Consider the following 24,742-nt stretch of genomic DNA (forward strand, 5'->3'; position numbering starts at 1 on the left):
TGGCAAATCTAGCCAACAAATGATGCTGTAGATCTATCAGGTATCTGCTACATATCGCTGAGTAAAAAAGCAGGTTACGACAGATCCACGTACGGAACACGCTCCCATTTCCGTATCAGAGGGAAAAAGTGTGCTCCCACACGGCTGCACGCGTGAGAATGCCCCTAGGGCAAGGCTGCAGAAGATGTCCACCGACGTGTTCGCCACGGCGGCCTCTTGGGGCCAAGGATACACGTCTGAGTCTTCCCGTTGAGGACAATTTCAGGAAAAACAGGAAAGCATACACATTTATTTATTTTAATGCTTCTTTAATTAGAAAAAAAAAAAAACCAAAGGCTTTTTTTTTTTTTTTTGAAGAAAGGTGGCTTGAGAACCTGCTGGCCTCCTGTCCTGGCAGGCTGTCCACCCACCCAACAGACACGGGCGAGGCATTCTACGGTCTTCAAGGCTCCCTTATTCCCGGTTTTCTTGGGGGAAGCAAACCTTTGCAGTGACTAGGTACTTACTCCCCGCTACTAAGCTAATGCCACACTGGGCTTGAGAAGGCCAGGTGCCCCCCGGTTATGGAGCTGCTCAGCAGGAAGGAGCTGGAGCCCCAGCCCCCACCCCATGGCCTCCAGCTCAGCAACCGCATTCCACTCGGGGACACCAAGACAGTGAGAGATGAGGGGGCTGCGGGACGGCCGCAACTCTGGGGCAGAGAGCAGAAGAAAGGCGGGTCCCCAGCAGGGTTCAGCTCCGGAAATCCAGGGCTCCCAGAAGTGGGCGAGGGATCTGAGGCGTGGGGGCAGGGGCGCAGGGAAAGGGGCCCCGGTCCGGTGTGAGAGGCGCACAGAGTTTGAACACGCGGCCGGCACCCGCCAAGTGAGCACAGGGTTCTCGGCGCCGCAGGACCCACAGGGACGAGGACACTTAAGACTTTCTATATCACAACCACGCTTTTTAGCTGGGATTTACCTGGCACTCTGTTAAACTGCCCTCTTTTATTCTTTTTCCGTTTCTCTGCACACCAAACTTGATACATTAATCGGGAGTTTTAATCCAAAAAATTCATCAGAAGGGCTTCCGTTGCCATAGCAACCGTGCAGTCCCAGCAAATGCACGTCTCCAGCACAACTCGGCCGCCTCTTCCAGCCGGCTCTGCAGCGGGGCCGGGAAAGTCACGGAACCGCTGTCTGGAGGGGCCGGGAGAGAGCTGGGGTTCAGGGGCCACGGCTTGCGTCCCGACTCTCCTTCCTCCTTTCCGAACCCCACTCCTTCCGTCTAAATCACGCCACAGACCTCACGCCAAGAGCTGCACAACATTCTCTCAGCAAACGTGTGCTGTGACTCTTGAGCCATATGTGTCCTGACAGTGACACGCAAACGTACGACAAAGTGGCTGCCGGCCTGGACATCGTTGCCGGCTGCCCAGCCCGGGCCCAGGCCTTGCCTCCCAGTCTCACCCAACAAAGTCCGGATAAGGCCCGATGGTGTGTTCAGTCTGGGGATGTGGCCACCGTGCCAAGTGATGAGCAACTGACTGACGGTCACACGTCCAAAACAGCAAGCACCTGTAGCCCGAGTGGGCGCCCACTCCCACACACGTCCCCAGGAGCTGGCCCACGGCCGCTCTACTCCAGGCAGGTGAGGAGGGGTGCAGGATGTGCTCGAGAAGTCTCAAGTCAGACTGTGCGCATCATAAACAGACTCTGTGCTCTTTTTCAATGATCCTTGAAGTCTGAGACACTGCACACCGTGAACAAACAGAAAAATCCCTCCTTGAAAAGCTGGAGGCAGCCCCTGTGCTACATCAATTCCTCTACGTTCACATGCTCTGCCTTGGGGAGCACGGGGCTAAGGTACGAAGAGAGCGGCCGGCCCTTGGCTGACACCAGCACGTGCTGAACTCAGCCGTCTTTCTCATCCCGCAGCCAGAGAAGCCACATGTAGGTAGACCTGCTTCCTCACTCGCTCCCAATTCACCCTGGGCGTTCTCTACTTTGAATATTTATGTCAAAAGCAAAAATGTATAACATACGAAACACAGCAGTGAGCTCTGCGGCTCTCAAGTTCAGAACACACTGTACCGATGGGGTGGGTCCGGAATGCACCCATGCCTGGCCCCTGTTGAGCTGCGGAGCCGGCACCCCCCCCCCCCAACCCCCGGGGCACCTACAGCAGTCTCTCCACTGCTCTCTGACGATTGCCTGCACATCCACCACCACTGGCCTCAGGTCGTATTATTGTAATTTCCTATAACGCTTAAATTATTTATCAGAATAAATAGCTTGGGCTCTTGTGCTGAGCTGTGCTCTAAAATTATAAAAGACCCATCATACCTCTGCAGGCTGCCTACAAATGAAAAATGCATATTTCAACTATTTTAAGAAAATGTCAGAAAACATCAAGTGTGTCATCATTGTACCATTTAAATTATCTGCACGACATCTGTAAAAAGAGCTGTATGCTTGCATGTGAATTTATCACAGTGCCCCAAAGGCAGACCTTCCCTGCAGGTGCTAAGTCAACGGTGGCCCATCACTCCTTTCCACTGGCGCCGCCTCCGCATGGCCACTCAAGAGATACCTCCCCTGGGTCAGCAGCTGTACCTGCAAGGGGACCTGAGAGGAAACTCTCAAAGGCAGTTCCCAAAGGGCAGGCCTTTGCACAAAGGCAAAGCCGTCTCCCCCACTGCACACCTGCGTGCAAAGACCGGGCACGGGGCGGCCACGCCACGCCACGCCGTCACCAGGCAGAGCTCCCAGGGCCAGGGACCCCGCGCCACCTGTGGGGCTGGCCTCTCTCCCTTCGCAAACGCGGCACAGTACAGGTGCAGAGCAGACCAAGCCTGCACAGCGCCCCTGAAAGGAAACTGGAAACACACACAGCCGTCGCCACAGTACGTGGCTAACCCCGGGGCCACTCCGACCACGGACCCTCTCCCCAAAGGGCGGGCCCAAGCCTGTTCCGCCCGCCGCGCCGCCACTGGACACGGAGGACGCAGGCGGGAGCCCTGGATGCGCGTGGGCGCCGCAGGCACCACGAGCGAGTTTCCTCGGAAACCGAGCCGACCCGGGACGCCGTCCCACCCGGGCCGCCGCGGTGTCTGAGCGCGAGGAAAAGCTCCCGCCGCGGCCGCCCCGCGAGAGCGCGCACGGTGTCCGTGCGGCGCGGGTCCCCACGCTGCCCCCGGGAGCGGCCCGGGGGGCCCCCCGCGCTCACCGTCCTCCTTGTCGTCAAACACCGGCCTCCGCGCCGTGGCCGCCGACAGGGACGAGCCCATCCTCTTCTTCCACTTGCTCCACGGAAACAGGGGGCGCGGCTGCGCGCGGGCATCGCTCGCGTCCCGGGCCCGGGGCTGGCCTGCGGCGGGCGGCGGCGGGACCGGGGGCGCGTCGGGGCCCGGGGGGCGCGCGCGGCCGGGGGGCGGCGAGCCGGGGGGCGCCGCGGCGCTGCTGCCTCTGCGCTCCGCGCCGCTCCTCATGGCCGGGCCTGGGTGCGCGCCGCGGCCGCAGCCGGGGACATGGCCCGCCCGCCGGGCGGGGAGCAGGGGCGGCGGCCGGAGCGGCTGGCGGCGCTCTCCGTGCGCCCCGGCCTCGGCGCTGGCTGCCGGCGCGCGCGGGGGTGGGGCCGGGGCGGGGCCGGCGGCGGGGGGCGGGGCCTGGGGGCGGAGACCCGGCGGCCGGGGCTGGCGGTGGCGCGCCCCGCCGAGGGCCCGCCGCCCACCTCGAGCGGGGCCTGGTCTGCGCGGTTCCTGCGGCGGCGGCACCGACTAGGAGGCGGGGACAAGGGCGAGGGAGGGAAGGCCACGATCCCCTCCGGGTCTCCCGAGAGGACGGGAACGGCCCCGCTCGGCAAGGCGGCGGGGACTCGGGGCTCCCCTTGGGTGTCCCCACCCCCGCCGCCCTCGCGAACAAAGCCGGCCACCCGATGTGGGGCGGCCTTCAACTTCATCGTGAGGCTCTGCGCTTCGCCAGGCCGCGCGCGGGGCCGGGGAAGGACGGCGGGGGCCGAGGCTGGGTGGGGGTCAGAGCGTGCAGGGGAGGGAGAGGGCGGGGCGGGCCGCGGGGCCTGGTACTTCAGCCCCTCCGCCAGCGGTCTGAGGGGAGGGAGCCTGGCTGCCAGCGCGCGCACTCACGGACTCGTGCGCCCGCGCTCTCGGGGTCTCCTTGGCAGGGTCCCCGTCCTCCTCTCGGTGAGGCCTGCCGGACACCCATCCGGAGCTGGAGCCCCTGGCGCAGGTGCACTCCGCGAGCCCTCCCAGGAACCGTGTGCCCGAGTTGCCCAGAGTCCCCTGGCCCTGCCCGGGTCCGACGAGGGCCTTGGCGCCGACCGCGGGGTTCTCCACGGCCTTCGCGGCGTATTTGGGGAGCGCCACGCACAGCTTAACCTCGGTGAGTCTCCACCCCTGCTCGCAAGGCCACGTGAGACCGCGGGAGTCCAGCGCTGGGCACAGCTGACACCCTAGGAGACGGTTCTGAGGAGTGCCAAGCCTCCTGCACCTTAGACTTTGTCACTGAAGAATCATTTCTGTGATGGGTTGGCTTTTGGAGGCCTTAAGTTCTGCCTGGTAGCCAGGCCCAAAGCCCGGTCATTGCTTCCTTCCCCGAGAGGTCGTGGAGGGGCCTTCTGCTTCCCCACAATGCGATGGACCCCCCCTCCCCCCACCCTCGCTCCCCGCTTGCAGGTCCTGCAAGGCCCTGCGGATCTCGCCGCCGCTGCCCCTCCGTCCACGCACATCCTTCGGCCACCCTGGGCTCTGCCCTGTCTCTACCCCCCAACCCCAGGTTGTGGTACTCAGTCTATCCCTCACCACTCCGGTCTCTTTCCATGGTTGGCTACACTTGTACCCCACCCCACCTTTGAAATTCAGCGTGGCTCCTTGACCTGCTTGACCAATGAAGTGAGAACTGTGGTGAGCTGTATAACACAGGTGTGGGGCTGGCCATACATATCCCCTTGGCTAAGAGGAAGCCCCCATCACTGGGGACACTTGCAGAGCAGCCCCAGGCTTGTAGGACAGGTGTTGGGCCATTGAGATGGGGGAGGGGTGCGTTTTTGCTCCAGCAGAAGCCGGGTTAGTCCCACTGCCCGCCTCTCTTCTCGTAAACAGTCCTTTTATGGAACTCTGAGCTGCCCTGCTGGGAAGCAGATACCAGCACTGGCCCCGGGAAACAGGAAACAAGTTCAAAGGGGATTCTGATCCTGGGGCGCTCACCGATCACCGATGTGGAGGGTCCCGGCAGGAGATGGGAAGCAGACCATCCCTGGCTGTGGGCCACCAGCACTGACTCTGCTGGGACCAAACAGAGTCCCAAACACGGTGGCAGGCAGGAGTTTGGGGGATCAAGTGCTGGGATGGTTGGCTGCCTGGCTTCTGATGACCACAGAGAGAATCATCAGAGAGGGGAACGCACAGCGGAGGGGCCGGAGCCCCATGGTGCATTGGAGGGAGCCCTTCACCCTCTGGGATGGTACCAGGTCTGAACACAGGCTCGCGCATCAGTTCCCAGGGCCGCTGCAAGAAAGCACCGCAAAGTGGTGGCTGCAAACCACAGAAGTGGATTCTCCCACAGCCCTGGAGCGGAGCCTGTTCCTTCTGGAGGTACTGAGAGGGAATCCGCCCCTTTCTGGGCTTCTGGTGGGCTCCTGGCAATCCTACGTGACCCTTGACTCGCAGGGGCGTCACTGCACTCTCTGTGTCCATTGTGACCTCATGTTTCACCTGCGTGTCCTCACCTCTTCTTTCCTTATGAGGCTTCAGGGCCCAGCTTAACGCAGGCTGACACCATCTCGAGACCCTTAATTACACCTGCAAAGACTGTCTTTCCAAAGACGGTCCCATTCATAGGTTCTGGGTGGACATATCTTTTGGGGGGCCACCATTAAACCTACCGCAGTCCACGGTTGGGTCCTCCAACATCTGTGTCCATCCTGTGTGCAGAATACCCCGCTCAGCACTGCGGCGTGAGCTCCAGGCCTAAAATGCCACCTAAGCATGATCAGCTCACGAGTCCCAAGGGTCACCATGTCTCTCAGGTGCTAGTGACACTCTGGGTGTGGCGCATCCCAAGGCAGAATTCCTCTTCATCTGTGCAGCTGGAAAACAAGATACCTGTTTCCCAAATACATGGGCAGGTCGGGCGCAGGACAGACCTTTCCATTCCAAAAAGAGAACGTGGAAGAAACAAAGGGGTCACCACTCCCAAGTAAACTCAAAATGCAGCAGAGAAAATTCCGTTAAGTTTCAAGACCCGAGAAGAATCCTCTGTGACTGGAAGCCCCGTCCTCAGAGCTGTGTTCTTCCTTTATCCTGATGGGTTGCACGTACCTGCAGCTCACCAGCCCTGTCAGCCCCTTTCCTGCTTATAGAACTTTCTAGAAAGTCTGATAGCACTCTTTCACTCCGCCCTGAATCTGTTGCTCTCAGTGCCGACGAGCGGTGCATCTGCCGGCACAGCATTCGCAGACACACACGGGGCTCCCTTAAATGGGGGGGGGGGGCAGTGAGCCCACCTTTCCCGCTGGGCTCTGCTGCGACGGCTGAGTGACTTAGGAGTCGCACACCAGCCTCTCCGGCAAGCGGCAAGCGGCTGTGCAGCCACACCCTTGGCCCTCTGTTTCCAACATGCTTTTCCAATAGGCAATTTCCTAATTTTAGTGTTCTTTGCAATCCAGATAGGCCCGAATCATTAAGCGCTGGTTCACTTTTGCTTAAGAGACTTTCCTCAATTTATCTCTTTTCTCTCACATTCTACTATGAGCAGCACGAGGAAAGCAGCCCACGCCTTTAACACTTTGCGTATAAATCTCCTCAGCCAGTATCCAAGCTCATCACCTGCAAGGCGTTCTGCCTGACATCAGAACGCAGTCCGGCCCAGTTTTCTGCCACTGCACCACCGGGCTCGTTGTTGCCCTGGTTTCCAGTAGCACGTTCCTTGTTTCCATCGGAGACCCCACCACCTTTAATGCTCACCTTGCCACCAACAAACATCCTGCTCATGGTGGTGTGTGTCCTGTCCGAGGGCAGCATTCCCTTCGTCCTCAGTCCTCACCAGCCCACCTTGACGGGCCATATTTCTACCAACTGTCTCTTCAGGGCATTTCGACTGGGTCTCCTGGAATTAATGTCAGTTCAGAGCTGGTGTTCAGTAGTCCCCAAATGTCTGATTATGTCCTTCCCCCACCCCCCACCCCCAGTGCTCAGTTACCCTGGTAGAAGTCCATCAGTCCCTTCGGGGAAGGCCGGGAGAAAGATAAGCAGTATACATTTTTGGTAGTGTCCCAGAGTCCTTCTTCGAGGGGGCCCTTCCATTCTAGGGGCCCTGGGTCTGTTAACCAGCTCTGGTCTGGAAACTGTTGAGGGGCCATGGCTCCCTGTTTTTATGATTCAGGTTAGACTTTGGTTCACTTGACCTAGAACTTCTCTGCTAACACAGGCTTCCTGTCTACTCTACTTCCGGGAACATCGCGACTGACCAGCCAACACCACAGGTCTGCTCAAGTCAGACTTGGCCTCTGCTGTGCATCACGGCCACCATGGCCACCTTGCTCGTGGTGGTTGAGTGCCTCCTGTCATCATCCACTGGGGAAGAGTTTAGTTCATTTTGGGGTGTATGTCTTATTGGGTGGAATTATGATCTCATTATGTGTTTGTTTGGAGACCAAGTGTCGTTTAAAGAGGTGTGTATGATGTCAGGTCGGCAAGGGGTGGGCTTGTGATGGTTAATTTTCTGTGTCACCCTGCCTGGGCTTGGGAAGCCCAGAGAGCTCGCAAAACATTATTTCTTGGTGAGTCTGTGAGGGTGTCTCTGGAAGAGACTGATATTTGAGTTGGTAGACTGAACAAAGCAGACTATCCTCCCCGCCATGGGTGGGCAGCATCTAACCTGCTGGGGGCCTGAATTCTCTCTTCTGGAGCTCGGCTGTCCTCAGACACTGGATGGAGCTCCTGGCTCTTGGGCCTTCCGACTCTAGGACTTAAACCAGCTACCCACTCCACCCCTCGTAGCCCCTTCCCTGGTTTGTAGGCCTTTGGCCTTTAGACTGGGAAGTAACACTCCAACTCCGGTTCTCCGGCTTGCAGGTAGCAGATCCCAGGGTCCCTCGACCTCTGTAACCATAGGACCCGGCTTCGGTGACGAACCCCCGCATATATACCTCTACATATCCTATTGATTCCGTTTCTCTGGGAAACCCTGACTCGTACAACAACCCAAGAAGAAAACAATCCCCAATGGTGGTAGATTTAAATCCTCCTCTCTCTCTCCAATTGATAGAGCAAGTGCACACACACAAGTCTGAGGAACACCGTCACCCAACTTGCCCTAACCAACCTCTAGAGAACATTATAAACTCACTGGCATATTACACATCATTTTCAAGCGTGCAAGGGACATTCATGGAGATAAGTCATATCCTGGGACCAAAAAAGAAAAATGTTTCAGTAAATTTCAAAGGTTTAAAATCATACAGAATATGTTGCCTGAACACAATACATTAAAAAAGACACCAATGATAACAGATGTCCTAAAAGGCTGCAGGCATTTGGAAATTATATGACAAACTTCCAAGTAATCCATGGACCACATAATAAATCACAAAGGGGATTAGAAAATATTTAAGACTGAATGAGTATGAAAACCAACATAACAAAATGTGTGGGATACAGCTATTTTTAAATGCTTATATGAAAAAAGTAAGTTTAAAATCAATGATCTAAGTTCTATCTTAAGAAGCTAAAAAAGGAAGAGTAATTTAAATTCAGTGTGAATAGAAGGAAAAGACATGAGAGCAGAAATCTACGAAACAGAACATGACAAATGATAGAAAAAGTCAATAAAGCAAATCATTGGTACTTTGAAAACAACCAGTAAAACTGATAAAACCCTACTATTATAGAATAAAAATAGAGCAAAAAAATTGCCACATCAGAATGGAAAAGGGGGTTATCACTACAGGGCCTAAGGAGATTAAAAGAATAATTAGGGGGGCACTGGGTGGCTCAGTCGGTTAAACGTCTGACTTCAGCTCAGGTCACGATCTCACGGTTCATGCGTTCGAGCCCCGCGTCAGGCTCTGTGCTGACAGCTCAGAGCCTGGAGCCTGCTTCGGAGTCTGTGTCTCCCTCTCTCTCTCTGCCCCTCACCTGCTCACACTCTATCTCTCTGTCTCTCAAAAATGAATAAACATTAAAAATGTTAAAATAAATAAGGGAATATCGCAGAAATTTTGTGCCATAAATTCATAACTCAAATAAAATGGGAGAAGCCTTTTTTAAAATGCAGTTTATTGAGACTGATAGAATAGAGAATATGAATAGGTCATATGTGTGCACAAAATTGACTCTATATCTAAAAACACGCCCCCAAAGAAAAGTGTATTTGCTGGGACGACTGGATATCCGTATGAGAACAAGCTGACACCCTTACGCAGATACTAACTCAGAACGGATCGGAGGCCTCCGTGTGAGAGCTGACACCACAAGGTTCTACAAGAAAACATGGCGGACCTGCGTGACTCGGTTGGCCAAAGAGCTATCAGATGTGACACCAAAAGCTCAAGCTGTCAAAAAGCCCGTGTCTGTCTTCACCGAACTTAAAAACTCGCGTGCTTCAGAGACGCCATAAAGAAAACGAAAGGGGGAGGCACAGACCGGGAGGCAGCGATGCTAAGCTTACACTTCTGGCAAAGGACTTGGGCAGAGAATATATAATGACTCACGACTCAGTTATAAGAAAGCAAGCAACCCAGTTAAAAGGCGGGCAAAAGACTTGAACAGACATTTGACCGATTCATACAAACGGCTAATGCACACGTAGAAACGCACTCTACACCGTTAATCATCAGGCAGACGAAAATTCCAACCACGCTGAGATAGTACTTCATGCTCATTAGAAGGGCTATAATAAAAACCACACTCACTACTGCAGGGGAGGAAAAAACTTTCCCCGTATCTTCTCAGACCCAGTTTCTGGGGTGTGTGAATTAAAACGACGACAGAGTAATAGGAGGAAACGTTTGTTTTCTGTGCACAAGGGAGGCATCAGAGAAAAGACAAGAAAAGCTCAAAAAAGCTACTTGGCCTGGGGATTCATACGCCATTTTAACAAAGGGCGGTAAATTGTAGAGAAGTGACAAGAAAAAGTGCTTTGGGCTTCTAGGAATGGTAAGTTGGGGGAAGAAAAACATATGGGGGAAAGTACTGGAAGATAAGGTAATTTAGGAAGGTTTGTTATACAGACTGGAGTCAGCACCATCTCCAGAGCTGAGAGCGGTCTCCCCTCCCGGCGCGGGAGAGCGTCTTCGCGGAGGGACATCTGCTCCCTGACTTGGTGGTGGGGACACACTGTTTCTCAGCACCATTCACCTAAGGTGATCCCGTGTCAGGGTGGCATATTCTGTGATGGCCAAATACCTTGTGTTTTCAAGGACGTAGCAGAACTGGAACCCCCAAATTCTGCAGATAGAAATGCACAGTGATATGGCCACCTGGAGAACAGTCAACTCCTTAAGAATTGAAGCATAAGCTCACCATAAGACCCAGCAATTCCCCTCCTAAGAATCTACCCAAGAAAAATACAACACACAGCAACGCAAATACATGCACATGAATATTCATAACAGCATTATTCTTTTTTAAAGTTTTTTATTCTTCACTATTTTGAGAGTGTGTGTGTGCACACACAAGTGGGGGGGGGGCAGAGAGAGAGAGGGAGGGAGAGAGCGTCCCAAGCACTGTCAGTGCAGAGCCAGACGTGGGGCTTGAACTCACAAACCACAAGGTCATGACCTGATCCGAAGTCAGAGGCTTAACCGACTGAGACACCCTATAACAGCATTATTCTTAATGTCCCCACACCGTAAATAGTCCAAATATCCACAAGCTGGCAAACAGATAAACAGACAGTAGATTCGTGCCACGGGATATCACCCAACAATGGAAAGGAGTGGAATACTGCTACCTGCTGCAACACGGACGGACCTTAAAGTCAGGATAAAATGGGAAAAAAAACAGATGAAAAACCATGTATCGTATGGTTGCGTTTATACGGAATGTCCAGAAAAGGCAGATTTGTGGAGGCAGAAGGCACACATCAGCGCACTCCTAAGGCTGGAGGTGGAAATGGGGATTGTGGGAAGTTCGTTCTGAAGCCGGATGGTGGTGTCGGTTGCAACTCTATACATTTACTACAAATCATTGAATTGTGTCTGTACGATGGGCTGTGGTCAGGGGTCTTTTTGTTTGTCATCTTTCCATTTCTACCAAAGTATAACTAACAGACCGCAAAACTCACCATGGTCCCTCAAAAGCCATGTTGTGAGAGAGACTGCAGACAAGGGAGGGGTGAAGTGGCCCCTTCGGTAGGGCAGAGGTACACGGTGCTGCTCCCTACATGGAGCTGGCCCAGGGCCCTCTTGGACACCGTCCCCGAGGGCTCCAGAGAGGGGTGAGGTGACCCTGCACCAGCTGGCCATTCCCGTGACATTTCCGCTAACAAGCCACCCGAACTTCTCTCTACCACCTACGATTTGCATCTGACTCATGCACCTTGCGGTCGGCCGTGCTTCGGCAGATCTCACCGGGCTTGGCTCTGGGTCACGGATTCAGGCCACGTCTGTCCTGTGGGCCTCTATTCTTCTGGGAGCAGGAGGCCACTCATGTGCTTTCTACACGGATACGAGGGCCTTCGCGACTCTGCTCACACAGTGGAGTTGCCGGGAAGGACTCTGCGACGAGAACGGCATCTGCGTGGCCCCGAGGTGAGAAGGGCTGGCTGGCTGGCAAAGCGTGACACGGGAGGAGGTCCGGACATCACAGGCACGTGTGGTCCCTGCGAGGCAGGTTAGTGACAGCTGGTGGCCACGGCACGACAGCCCTGTCCACAGACGTCTCAGCGGCCACGTGCTCTCAAAGCTTTGTCACGGCCACTGAGGGTGGCTGGAGCAGCCGGAACCACAACATGCCACGTCTCAACTGCACGTGACAGAGGGGTTTCACGTGGCCTGGCAGTCAGATTACGGACTAACGGAGAGCCTGGGCTACAGTCTACCTGCATTTGTTGTTGAATTGTTTGCGGCTGAATTCCTGTTGATCTGGTTTTATGGTTGAATTCATGCATTCTTATACTCCGTGACTGGGTGAATTTCTCGTTCCTTTTCTTTCACATGGTTGAAAAATAGCCGTGTTGTCGGGACCTCACTACTTCGGAGACTGGTGATCGGGGGACAAGATCCCAGCTCTCTCACTGATAGCTGCATGGAGCTGGCAAGTCCTTAACCACCCTGAACTTGTTTCCTCATCTGTAACAATCAGGGTGTGCACGAGGTAAGCATCCCCAAATGCAGAAAAACATGGCTTCAAACTGCCTTGTTATTAGGCAAGTGGCACTCTATTTATCTGACATTTTCGTGTGTGTGTGTGTATAAATATTATATATACATATATATACATACATACATATATATAAAAAGCTTATTTATTTATCTTGAGGTAGAGGGAGCATGAGCAGGGGAGGGGCAGAGAGAGAGGAAGAGAGAGAATCCCAAGCAGGCTCTGCGCTGTCAGCACGGAGCCTGACGTGGGGCTCGAACTCATGAACCGTGAGCTCATGACCTGAGCTGAAATCAAGAGCTGGAGGCTTAACTGCCTGAGTCCCCCAGGCGCCCCCATCTGACATTTTATATTTCTGCTTTTTAAAAAAACCTCCTTAAGCTCTGTGTTGGCAGCACAGAGCCTGCTCGGGATCCTCTCTCTCTCTGCCCCTCCCCTGCATGCTCGCTCTTTCTCAAAATAAATAAACTTAAAAATTCCCTCGCCCTGAATTAGATCCGTCCAGTATACTTTGAACCACTCGACCATTAACATCGTGAAGGGGCACAACGTAGCAGATGCCCGCGTGCGGCTCTCTCCACGTGGCCTCCCTCACCCTCCACCTGGCTGCCGGGGTCCGTCCGCAGCCCACACTGATCTGATGCTGGACCCCATGGAAGCATGGCGAGCCATCAGCCCCGGGTCCCAGACTTGGCTCGTGGGGCGTCCAAGGCGGGTGTGGGTGAGGCAGGTAAACGCAGGTCTCCCGGAAGGCAGAGCCCGTGTCCTCGCAGGACTTCCTGCAAACGTGCCCCAGGCACACGGGCTTGTCAGGTGGTGAGGGGCCACCTGCCTCATCACTCTGTCCCGTGCTGCCCACCCACAAGGAACCATGGACCTAAACTGATGTGTCCACGTCTTGTTTCTCGGGCGCGTGTGGGATTCAGGGACCTTTATGTTTGACGACTGCACATTTTCTGGGGGGCACATCCCTCCGTAGCAAGTGGATAAGCGGCCGTCACCAGCCCACCTTCCCTCTGAGCCCGGAGCTAGTCGCCTCAGAGGGCCAGGCCAGTCTCTGTCCCCAGGCAGGGGCTGTGACACCAAGCCACCCTCCACGGCCACAGCACTCAGTGCTGCCTTTAAGTAAAACTGAACCTCAAGGTGGCCCCAGCGGCTTGTTGAGGATGAGGACCACACAGGGTGGAGAGATTTGGGGGAGAATCCTTCCCCCACCGCTTCCGATGAAGTTCTGTGCAAACGCTCCTGAAATCTTCAGGGAAGAGGGCCAATTCTCTGCATTGTCCTCAATCCTCTCTTCAAAAGAGGTGGCAAAATAAAGGGAGGTTTCATCTTTTCGTGCCTGTGGGCCCTGCTCCTGGGCGCCCAGGGAAGCTGTACTTCAGCATTTACGGGGTCAGAATGACTTGGCAAAACCTCAAAGCACGGGGCTACTAATGCCCCCACGCACACCGTACATCTGCTCCGTTAGAAACTTAAGCAAAAAGGAGCATTCTGAACAGACCGATAAGAAGAGAAAACCTCCCTGCTCCCCATGCAATTAAAGTCCCACAGCCTTGCACAGACTAGAAACAGAAGATAAAGTCTCTAACCTTCCACACTGTCCCCGGTCGTGATGATTTGTAATTCTTTATGTGCAAACACATATGACGCTGCCCCAAAGGCCCCTCCCCGGAGCAGTCCCTCCTTGTGAACGTCGTGTATTCGGGCAGCTGGGCCTAACTTGGGCTCTGATAAAGCTCTTCCTTTCTCTCTAAAATTTTAAAAGTTTGCTCATTTGCTTCGACATCGGCTTGTGAGCACCCTGGCTGCCTCACCTGGTTTTGAAGCAAACACTCTGCAGTAGAAATCAGCCTTCTTCATGGGGCGCCTGGGTGACTCGGTCAGTTAAGCATCCGACTTTGGCTCATGATCTCACAGTCCGTGGGTTCGAGCCCCGCGTCGGGCTCTGTGCTGACAGCTCGGAGCCTGGAGCCTGGAGCTTGCTTCGGACTCTGTGTTTCCCTCTCTCTGCCCCTCCCCTGCTCATGTTCTGTCTCCCTCTCTCTGCCCCTTCCCTGCTCACACTGTTTCTCTCTCTCTCTCAAAAATAAATAAACATTAAAAAAATTAATAAATCAAGCAAGAAAGAAATCAGGCTTCTTCAGGCCTGACTGGGAAAGTTCTGTCTGGCCAGTCAGAGAAGAGCCACGCCTGTCCTGGCTGGGGACACCCAGCACAAGCTGGCACGGGAGCCCTAGGTTATCCACACTGGGCTGTGTGCCATCGTCCCCTCCCTGGGAGAGGCCACATGGTCCTGCTGCCCAGGTCAGGCTGTGTGTCAGCTTCTGCAGGGGCCCGTGGGCACCCCTCTGGCCATGCGGCCGACATCCGCGGGCAGGGGCTGGGCCCTGTAGCCCAGAGGCTGGGTCCGTGTGGACGCTCAGCTCAGATCTGGCCCAGGACCTGGGCACCAGGGGCTGGACGTCAGACCCGGGCCGGGGGCCGGCGGTGTCGTGGCTACTGGCTAAGTCCACCTAAGAGTGTGAGCCTGCTGCTTCTGGGCTTCCAGAAAGGCCCCCTGTGGAGAAATCACTTCTGCTTTAGAGTGTGGCTGTGGGAGGGGACCCCCCCACCTTCTCATGCTCCCCTTAGATGCTCCTGGAAGGACGGGCAGGTCCAGAGCCGGGCGTGAATCCAGGTCCTCCATTTTCCCGGGGGCGTCTCCGACCCCCAGTCGCCACCCTGCACCTTCGCTTCTCCGTGTGGAATCGGGTAACGACCCCCACCCGGCGTCACGGAGACGAGCACCCGGCGTTTGCTGGCCCGTCGGGCACCACGCTGCTGTCTTACCACAAGCTGCATTCAGACCTCACACCATCATACAAGATCCCCGTCGTGACCACCGCATTTTACGAGTGAGTGACAGGGTCGGAAGGACCCACCCAGGCCCGGGCGTGAGCAGGGGTGGGTTAGGACCCCGTGCCCCCCACAGCAGTTGGGCAGCAGGTGCTCGTCCCGTAGCTCATTTGCTCTGGGACACGTGACACGTGGAACATATAAAAGTTCTGAAGCACCAGCAGGAGCCCCGTGAGCCGACCCCGCCACCGGCACCCCGCCCATCAGCCCCCTGAAGCCGCGACCACAGATCCCACAGAAGGGGCGGCTGAAACAACAGAGGCTAATTCCCTCCTGCTTCTGGAGGCCGGAGGTCCAGGATCAGGTGTCCACGAGCCCGGTTCCTCCCGAGGCCTCGCTCTGCAGTCCTCAGCGTGTAGCCGGCTGGCCCTCCCCATGTCCCCACGGGGTCGTCCCCGTGCGTGTCTGTGTCCTCGTGTCCTCTCTTCTCACAAGGACGCCCGTCAGAATGGGTCAGGGCCACCCCTCAGGTGCTGGGACCAGGACTTCAACGCATGGGTTTCAGAGAGACACGATTCGGCCCCTCACACGCCCCACGTGCACGCCCGTCCCCTGCCTCCCCCAGCCTGGGGGCGGCGTCTCTGCCCAGCCAGCAAGGCCCCAGAGACCACGGCACGAACATACAGAAAATAAACCGGTGTGGTTAGTACCGAGGTGAGGCTGGCCGCCATACATCTGTTCTAGCGATCGGTCCGGGGCTGGGAGAACGGCCTTGGGGGTGGGCTGTGGACCCCGCGTGCCCACCACACACAGCTGGGCCAGGACATCTCTCTTACCTCACCTCTACGTGAGGCACTCAAACGGCTGCCATGGTGACACCTCAGCCCCACCCCCCCCAAGGTAGGAATATGGACCCAGCCCACGTTCCCCAGTTCTCGAAACGTCCCAGCGCCCGGGGTCACGGCACCCGGGGGGAGCAGCGGGGGTCACCGCCGGTGCTGGGCTGGGGCAGCCCTCTTCCTCAGAGGGCGCTGTGGGTCCACCGCCGGGCCCGGGTCTGCAGACGGGCCTGGTGTCATGACTGGTGCCGCAGCGCCTGCCCCTGGCTTCTCGGTTTCCATCCCCGGCTTCTCTGGACCGTGCGGACTGAGCGGGGCCATCGCTGGCCGGCCCGGGCCTCACGCTCGCTGCCGTCACGGGCCAGTACCCACGGCCACAGGCTGTGAGCCTCCACATCAGCTCGTCGCCACACTTTCTCCAGTGAAGACAGTTCCTTTCCAGGAGATATGCTCACTGTGGGGACGGCATGGTGGCCCCAAAACGTCCACAACCTTACCCCCGAAACCTGTGAGTATGGTACATACAGGACCAAAGGGACGTCATACACGTGGTGAGTGACAGATGCTGAGGGGGAGATGGTCCTGAATGGGACCTGAATGGTCTGATGGGCCAACGGCATCACAGGCTCCACGGGAGAGGGAGCGGGAGGGTCAGAGTCGGAGATGGAGGTGTGACAATGGAGTGAGGACACGAGGCAGGGGCCGTGAGCCAAGGGACGCAGGTGCCTCGAGAAGCTGGAGAAGACAAGGAAACAGATCCTCGCCCAGAGCCCCAGCAGGAAGCAGTCCTGTAGACCCCTCATGTCACCCAGGGAAAGCCAGCCAGACTTGCGAGCTCCCGAGCTGTAGGAGAAAGGCGTCTGTCGCAGGCCACAAGGCCCTGACGGATTTCTACGGCAGCCACGGGAAACAGGACGGAAACGGAGTTAAGGCAAACCGTTTCACCCTGTTGGGCATGAATGCCAAGGCGACGAAAGCCCAGCAGACACGGCCTGGAAGCGCTCAGGTCACAGGTGAGTCCGTGCGAGCGAGAGCCTTCCGTCTGAGGCTGAAAGCAAAGCGCTTCCTGTGTCGGGCTCCCTTGTGTGCCCCGGAGACGCCTGCCCTCTGTGCACCGTCCGTTCCGTAAGGGCCGCGTCGTGTTACAGGGCTGATTTCTCTCCAGGGGCAGCATGGGCTCCGCTTATCCGAAATCCCGGACACGTGGCCGCGTGCTGTGGGCGTGGAGCCACACGCCAGCTGGAAAGACGGGAATGCACCTGCATTTCCTCACTGGTTCATTCAAGTCTGACTGGGCTCCCTCGTGCCACGGGGCGCTGCGTGCCGCTCTCGGGCACAGCCTCCGTGCTGATACCCCGAGGGGCCCCCAAGCGACACAACAGCAAGGTCCCACATAATCCACGCTTTCATGGCACTGATGGGCTCGCAGGAAGTGAAGGACCTCGCCAGGGGACAAGAAAGCGACTCAAAGCCCGCTGTCTAGGAGACATCTGGGGAGGAATCTGCTTCATCCCCAGAGTGGAAAAGGAAGAGGGGAGCGTGGGGACTCGGGAAGATTGTGGGGGTGGGGCAGGGACCGTGTCTGGACTGCCCCACATGGCAGCTGCCGCTCCGCCGGGATATGAACCCTAGTCCCCAGCCACGCGGAAAGTCCTGCTGTTCTCACGAGGGCTTTGCGTGAGGACCTCGCGGACGCCTGGGTTTTAAGAGTGGGTCGATGCCGGGTAGGAGAGGGCGGGCAGAGGCAGAGGGCCATGCAGAGCCAGCCCCCCCTCCCTCACCACTGCACCCTGACCCCCCACCAAGAGCCGGAGCTCACAGGAGCCTGGGGGAGGGTGACCGGTGCCCATGGGCCATGGAGCCGGTGGGGGCCGTCTATGGGGCTCAACCGTTTGTCCCCAAATCTCAAAGGTGAGCTCACCCCCAGGCTCACCTGGAGCATTCACTGAGGAGTCGTCCCACGCTCCTCCCGAGACGCCAGAGCACCAGCATTCCCGCGTGGTCCTCCTGCCTTCCTGAGGCAGTCCCGCTGCCCACGCCTCATGCACTCTCAGTGGCGGGTGGCACCTGTGAAAACCAAGGTCGTCTTCCCTCTGCGGCCTCACTGCCTTCTGAGGAAGGATATGTTCCAACCGCCACATTTAGAACTCGGCGCGGCCGGCAGAGCAGAGATGGCGCCAGCTGCTCAGAAGCATCTGGAACGTTTTCCAGAAAATAACTCCCAGCCGTTCTGAAGTCTGTGAAGCTTACCTAGAAATGCTTATTCTCTCTTTTTTTTTTAAACTTTCCAGAAAGTAGATTTCAAGTTTTAAAAATATTTTGTCTTGGGGGCGCCTGGGTGGCTCAGTCGGTTAAGCGTCCGGCTTCGGCTCAGGTCATGATCTCGCAGTTCGTGGGTTCAGGCCCTGCATTGGGCTCTGTGCTGACAGCTCAGAGCCTGGAACCTGCTTCGGATTCTGTGCCTCCCTCTCTCTCTGCCCTGCCTCCACTTGCACTCTGTCTCTCTCTCAAAAATGAATAAACATTAAAAAAATACATATTTTTTATTTTGCTTTTCTTTTGATACAGACAGATGTTAGTTATCAGGAATCTACCAAACATAACTTACAGCCTCTTCATACCAAGAAATTAAACAGGAAAAACTAAAACAGAACAAAATGCTCTTATTGTCCATCGTGCATAAAACACTTACTTCCTCTGGGGAAGCAGGCACCCTCGGTTCGCGCGCACAGACCCTTCCACCATTCCCTCCATCCACGGCCACGACAGAGATGTTTAAAAAGAAAGCATTAAAGACCCTAACCCTTCCACAGACCAAAGGCGGAAGGAAGACACAGAACAGCGTGCAGGATAGAGACCTTGGACCTGCGGGGCTCTGGGTCCAGAAACAGGCAAGTGGCTGGGAAATGCAGTCCCTGAGGGTCGAAGAGTCTAAAACTGCCCAAAGGGAGTGGGGGAACAACAGCCAAGAGCATCACCTAAAATTGGACCCAGGGCAAGTCTCCCACCTCTACGACAGGAAGTCGAGAAAGAAAATCACCTCTGCAACAGTTACCTGAGGATCCCCCAGAGGATGGACTTGGACACTTCTGCACTTCTCAGGGGGTGGCTGCACGAGAGCCCCGAGCCCCCAGTGTAACACACATCAGCGCTGCAGAGCCCCAAAAGGCTGTGTGGAGGCACCTGCAGGACGGAGAAACATAGACAGGTGAGCAGACAGAGAACACAGAACACAAGCCCCTTGTCTACGACGAGCCTGCCAGCCTCAATTCCAAAGCACGTGACTCTAAGAAGAAAGATAACAAGATCAGCAACCAGCAGATGAATTCATCCCAGATGAAATGAAAACAATGCAGCAACCTAAAAATTAAAATAGAGCAGATTTTAAAATAACCATGTTTAGGATTCTCACATTGGATAAAGAGAAAACATCCACAAAAACTTGGAAGAGATTATGAAACAAGAACTGGAAAAACAAAATAAGAACAGTAGAACAAAGAAAATTAGAAATGAGACATGAAGTCATAAAAAAATAACCATCTAAGTACATGATACAAAGTCTAAGTGGGCACCAGTGGAGACAGATTTCCCGGTGGAGAGCACAGGTAAAAATTAAGAAAAGCAGTTTTGAGACATGGAGAACGACTGACTGGTTTCAATCTATCCCCTCACAGGAGACCCAGAATAAGAGAATCGAGGTCGGGGTGCAGATCACAGGCCACATTTACGTGAAGACAAAATGCCTGGAATGTCCAGGATCGAAGATCCTTTCTGTTCTCAGACAGGAAGGACACACCAAGTGCCAAGCAGCGTCACTGAAACAACCCACACTTGACAATTATCGTCGTGAAATGTCAGGACATTAAGGACACAGTAAGGAAAGACAGATTTCCCTCACAGAAATGGCAATTCAATGGACAGCAAGCTTCTCGTCAGCAGCAAGAGCTTCCCAAGAGTCGTGTCTTTAAAATTCTGACTCGAAATAACTGCCAACGAGGAGTTCTATACCAGTTAACCCTCATTCAAGAGTGAGATCAGAAGAAAGATTTTTCATACACTTTCCGACAGGCACGTCTGTAACCGCCACACTATGCCCGTCCTGCCACGGTGGGTCATCTGGGAATCTGCTCTGAACCTCTCACCTGCCCTTAGCGTTGCGTGGGCTTCCAGAAACTAATAGCCCGTCTTCCTCCGTTTCCAAGCCTCCTGCAAGAGCCCCTGTAACCACGCAGAAAAGTATCCAGGGCAGGAGAGGAGGCACTCCGAGGGCAGGACGGAGGTGCTGAGTTGGCCAGAGTCTCCGTGTGTTAGACTTGCTCGTGGAATCCCCTGTGCCGACCCCACTCCCCCTGCCTGTTGATGGATGTGGCCTTCTAACCTACTTTTGCTTCACCAACACCCTCTTCAGCTCTAAGCTATTATGGTATTTTTCAGATCCAGAATTCCAATTGGATTCCTGGCTGTAATTTCCAATATCATTATTTCTTTGAACATATTAAGCCTTACCAAACTGTATTCTTGCAAATTTCATTATCTGGACCAGCCACAGGTCAGTTTCTTTTTTTCTCCTGTTTTCCTTGGATTTGATCACATGTCCATGTTGCCTGGTGTGTGACTAACATTACACGCTTTATTTCTACGTTTTAATGTTTATTTATTCATCTGGGGGAGACGGGCAGAGAGAGAGAGAGAGGGAGAGAAATCCCAAGCAGGCTCCTCACTGTCAGTGCAGAGCCCCACACGGGGCTCAAACCCACAAACCGTGAAATCATGACCTGAGCCGACCGAGCCACCCAGGTGCCCCGTATGTTACACATTTTAAAACCATGAAGATAACTGGAGACCTAAGACGGTATTTTCTTCCTTCTCTGGAAAGGATTGACCTCCACTTCTGGCTGGGAGCCAAAAACACAGCCCCCCGGTCACACAGCTGCGGTCTGAGGCTGAGCTTCAGGCCCCATGAGGTTTGGCATTCCTCCAGGTCACTCTTGTCCTAGAGTAAGGCATTACGGAGCTCCAACCCAAAACCCGGGGGTTTACTAGACCCTCTGCAGGGATGTCAGACTAATAACTTAATCCCTTGGGTCTTTGGTCTCTTGGGAGCTTTGCTCAGAAGCTGAGGTTTTTGTTTTGTTTTTTATAATTTTTGTAATGTTTTATCTTTGACAGAGTGCGAGCGGGGGAGGGGCAGAGGGAGGGACAGAGACTCTGAAGCAGGCTCTGCTGATAGCAGTGAGCCGATGCGGGGCTCGAACTCACCATCATGACCTGAGCCGAAGTTGGATGCTCAACTGAAGCACCCAGATGCCCCAGTAGCGGAGCTTTCTAATACCTCTTCCAAACAGAAAGATGCTCACTGAGGGAAAAGTTCACCTTTCTGGAATGCTTCACTCCCTTGTTGCGGAAGGGTTGGTCATAACGACCTAGCCTGCCCTTTCTGTAGCGGAAACCGAGAGTGACCTTTCACAGCAAGGCGGATCTTATCTTAGAATCCCTGTAAAGCTCTTCAGGGGCCTTTGTAGATGATACTTTTGGCAGCCCTTCTAACAGTGTCCCCAATTTAGTTTCAGGTACTGTGGTGGCTTTGTGACGTGTCAGCTAAGTTAGCCTTAACTACCATCCCTCCTCCCCCCCTCCCAACCCCTTTCCCACGGGGTTTGCTAACTGGATCACAAGAGGCATCTCGCTGAGGTTTGGCGGACGGAGGGTGAAGCCGCAGCGGTCCGGTTTTCACACGTGGGCGGTCCGGGCGGGGCCCCAGGTGTGGCTGCGGCCCATCCGCTATTGCACACCTGCTAGCTCACCTCGCTGGTGGGAGGCAGGTGTGCGGTCCTGCGATGGACGGTGCCAACTTCTTCTGCAGGACGTCGCCAGGGCCGGTCCGTCCTCCCGGCTTCCTGCTTGTGCCCACGCCCCCTGTCCCCGGCAGCTTCCCCTCGGCGCCGCCTGTTCCAGCACAGCCGTGGACTAACAGCCTTCGGAGGCCGTCCAGCCAGCTCCGCGGCGCGGAAGGTCCGCCCCCTCGATCCCCGCAACGGCGCCCCCGGGGGTCCTGCGTCTGCCTGGGCGTCCGCCTGCCGCCGCCCGAGCGCCCGGCGGCAGAGGGAGTCCTGCTTGGCCCCGGCCCACGCGGGGCTCCTTGCTCCCCCGGTGGTGGTGTCCGCGTGACGGCGGCGATCCCGGGACCCTCGGAGGAGCCAGGCGGGCGCGGGGCAGAAGCGAGGTCAGGACCCCGGGAGGGTTCGCGGGCCCTGGAGGCCGCTGGGCGGAGTGGAGCGCGCCCCGCCCAGGCTCTGCTCGCTCTCGCGGCCGCAAGGGTCCTCCTCGCGCATCCGACCCTCCGGACTAAGGCACACGTGTCCCCCGTGGGCGCCACCGCCCGCCGCGCGGGAGAGACCGCGGGCCGCAGCCCACGCGCGCTGGGACGCGCCTCCGCGGCCCGCGCAGGCGCACCGCCCTCCCCGCGGCTGCGCGTGCTCCGCGGCTTGGCCCCTCCGGGACCCCGTAGGGCGTCTCCATGGCGACCGCGTGGGCCTGGCGGCCTGCACCGTTGGGCTGCACCGCTCTCAGTTCCCCGCGTGCCAGCGAGCTCCTGCTCGCGGAGAGGGGCGCCGCAGGTGAGGCGGGGTGGGGTGGGGTGGAGTGGGGTGGGGTGGGGGTGGGGGGTCGCTGCAGGTGAGGCAGGGGGCGAGGCGGGGGAGGGCGCCGCAGGTGAGGTGGGGGGAGGCAGGGGAGGTGCCACAGGTGAGAGCGGGGTGGGAGGGCGCCGCGGGTGAGATGGGGGGACAAGGGGAAGTGTCGCAGGTGAGGCGGGGTGCCTGGTGGGAGGGCGCCATAGGTGAGGCGTGGGGGGGTAGGGGGGGAGGGCACCGCAGGTGAGGTGGGGTGCGGGGGGGGGGAGGGCGCTGCAGGTAAGGTGGGGGGTGGGGGAGGGCTCCGCAGGTGAGACGGGGGACAGGGGAACTGTCGCAGGTGAGGAGAGGGTGCAGGGAAACGGCAATGCAGGTGAGGGGGGTGGGGTGGGGGTGGGGGTTCGCTGCAGGTGAGGGGGGAGGTGCCTGGTGGGAGGGCGCCATAGGTGAGGCTGGGGTGGGAGGGCACCACGGGTGAGATGGGCGCAGGCAGCAGAAGGAAGGCGGTGCCCCCTTGGCCCACTGTGCCCTGTCCGGCTGCCCCGGGAAAGGCTGTGCACCCCAGGCCTGGAACTTGAGGACTAACGGGTCCGCCCAACCAGGTCTGGTGCAGATGGGGAAACTGAGGCAGGCATGGTGGGGACGTGGCGCAGCCTCCGCCCCCCCAGGAGTCCGCTCTACCCATTTTCAGGTCCTGTTGTTTCGCTCTCGTTTTGAGATTTTTTTCCCCTCAGGAGGATTGTAGGAGGTTGAAGCAGCCTTCACGGTGCTGATTCCCAGGAGAGGATCCATGAGGGAAGGCCCGGGGTGTCCGTGGGTCGCCCTCTCTCATTCATTGCTCAGCCTTTGGGCAGCTCCTCAACTACCCCAAGCCTCGCACTCCTCAGCACAAGCACGGGAAGGAAGTATGTGTGTGTGCTCGTGTACCAGCCAAGTGGAGTGTTAACCAGGGATCGCGTGTGAGCCCATTAGCATTCCAATGTGTGTTATTACCGCTGGATCCGTTGTTTAGAAATTACACGGGGAGGGGCACCTGGGTGGCTCAGTCGGTTTAGCGTCTGACTTGTGCTTGCGTCATGATCTCCCGGTTCGTGGGTTTGAACCCCGTGTCGGGCTCTGTGCTGACAGCTCAGAGCCTGGAGCCCTCTTCGGAGTCTGTGTCTCCCTCTCTCTCTGCCCCTCCCCTGCTCACGCTCTGTCTCAAAAATAAATAAACATTAAAAAAAAAGTTAGAAACTACACGTGGAAGTGTGCTTCCCCAGAAGAGGTGCTGGTGAGCAGCAGTTCTTAAACTACTTTGGGAATATTGTTGAACCACTAAAAGTGAAGATTCTTTTTTGACAGATTTTCCCAGCACCTGACTTTGTGTTCCCCAGACCCAGCGCTGCTCCCTGAGCCGAACGGGCAGGATTCCTGGGCTCTGGGAGGTTGGCACCCGGTGGGGGGGATGGGGGGCGGGGGAGAGCTCAGAACCTCAGCAGAAGTACACAGTGTGGACGGGGGGATCCGTCCACACCACGTTTACGGGAGGAACGTATTGGCTTACAGGCCGAAACCTTCTGACGTTTTCATCCCTAATATAGCCATTCTTGTTTTGGGTCATTGTGTCTTCCAGGAGCTTAAAGTGGAATCTTGGAACTCTGTGCTGCGAAGTGAGGCTCATACGTTTAATCAGAACCTTCTTGACTTCCTGCTTTCTTCCTTCCTTTGAACTTGAGTGTCAAATTTATGATACCGTTTATGAAAAATGGTGGTTTTGTAAGCAAGTGACACTGTCGCAGATCTGCCCCATAGCCACCCCGTGCCACCTGGGTGAGTGTGGCAGTGGCCTAGCTGTGGCCGTGTCTCCCTCTGTGTCTCCAGGTGACTCCAGAGTGCGCAGGATGAGCAGTGGCCCCCCGACGGCTGGCAGATGGACGGAAGCGGCCCTTCCGAGCTGCCCCCTGGGGCGGCTGATCCAGAGCGCGGTGCCGGCCAAGTTAGCAGCGTGCCCGCCTCCCCCTCCGGAGAGGCTCACCAGGAGGTCAAGGGGGTCGTCCTTTCGTCGGTCTTAGACTTGAGTCAACGTGGCCTTCACCATTTAGAGGAGATCTTTAAAATCCCCAACATTAAAGTAA

General features: G+C 56.3%; 3 protein-coding genes across 9 annotated transcripts in view; 1 reads left to right on the forward strand and 2 right to left on the reverse strand.

The window, feature by feature from the left end:
* Nucleotides 1-19,091, reverse strand: part of STK32C (serine/threonine kinase 32C) — a 93,841-nt gene extending 74,750 nt beyond the window's left edge. The window contains exon 1 of one of the 2 annotated variants that reach the window (XM_043597936.1): nucleotides 19,049-19,091. Coding sequence is in view for 1 of the 2 variants with exons in the window: in XM_043597935.1 (XP_043453870.1) it covers nucleotides 3,205-3,466 (262 nt within the window). In the remaining variant the exon portion in view is untranslated. Of the gene's footprint in view, nucleotides 1-3,204; nucleotides 3,482-19,048 lie in introns of those variants that run through there. The other variant, XM_043597935.1, reaches the window with a different exon arrangement.
* On the reverse strand, nucleotides 19,049-24,228 carry LOC122492643 (translation initiation factor IF-2-like). Its single transcript, XM_043596126.1, has 3 exons — nucleotides 24,172-24,228; nucleotides 21,798-22,585; nucleotides 19,049-19,176 (listed from the first exon to the last, which is right to left on the reverse strand). Exons 1-3 carry the CDS (start codon nucleotides 24,226-24,228, stop codon nucleotides 19,092-19,094), a joined length of 930 nt encoding a protein of 309 aa, XP_043452061.1. The 3' UTR covers nucleotides 19,049-19,091.
* LRRC27 (leucine rich repeat containing 27) overlaps nucleotides 22,399-24,742 on the forward strand; it is a 37,140-nt gene continuing 34,796 nt past the window's right edge. Inside the window, exons 1-3 of one of the 6 annotated variants that reach the window (XM_043597927.1) lie at nucleotides 22,499-22,610; nucleotides 24,241-24,383; nucleotides 24,489-24,738. In XM_043597927.1, the coding sequence (XP_043453862.1) occupies nucleotides 24,538-24,738 (201 nt within the window). In that variant the 5' untranslated portion in view covers nucleotides 22,499-22,610; nucleotides 24,241-24,383; nucleotides 24,489-24,537. Of the gene's footprint in view, nucleotides 22,611-23,822; nucleotides 24,053-24,240; nucleotides 24,739-24,742 lie in introns of those variants that run through there. The other 5 variants (XM_043597930.1, XM_043597929.1, XM_043597928.1 and 2 more) reach the window with 5 other exon arrangements.

Source organism: Prionailurus bengalensis, chromosome D2, assembly GCF_016509475.1.
Source record: "Prionailurus bengalensis isolate Pbe53 chromosome D2, Fcat_Pben_1.1_paternal_pri, whole genome shotgun sequence".
Taxonomy (NCBI): domain Eukaryota; kingdom Metazoa; phylum Chordata; class Mammalia; order Carnivora; family Felidae; genus Prionailurus; species Prionailurus bengalensis.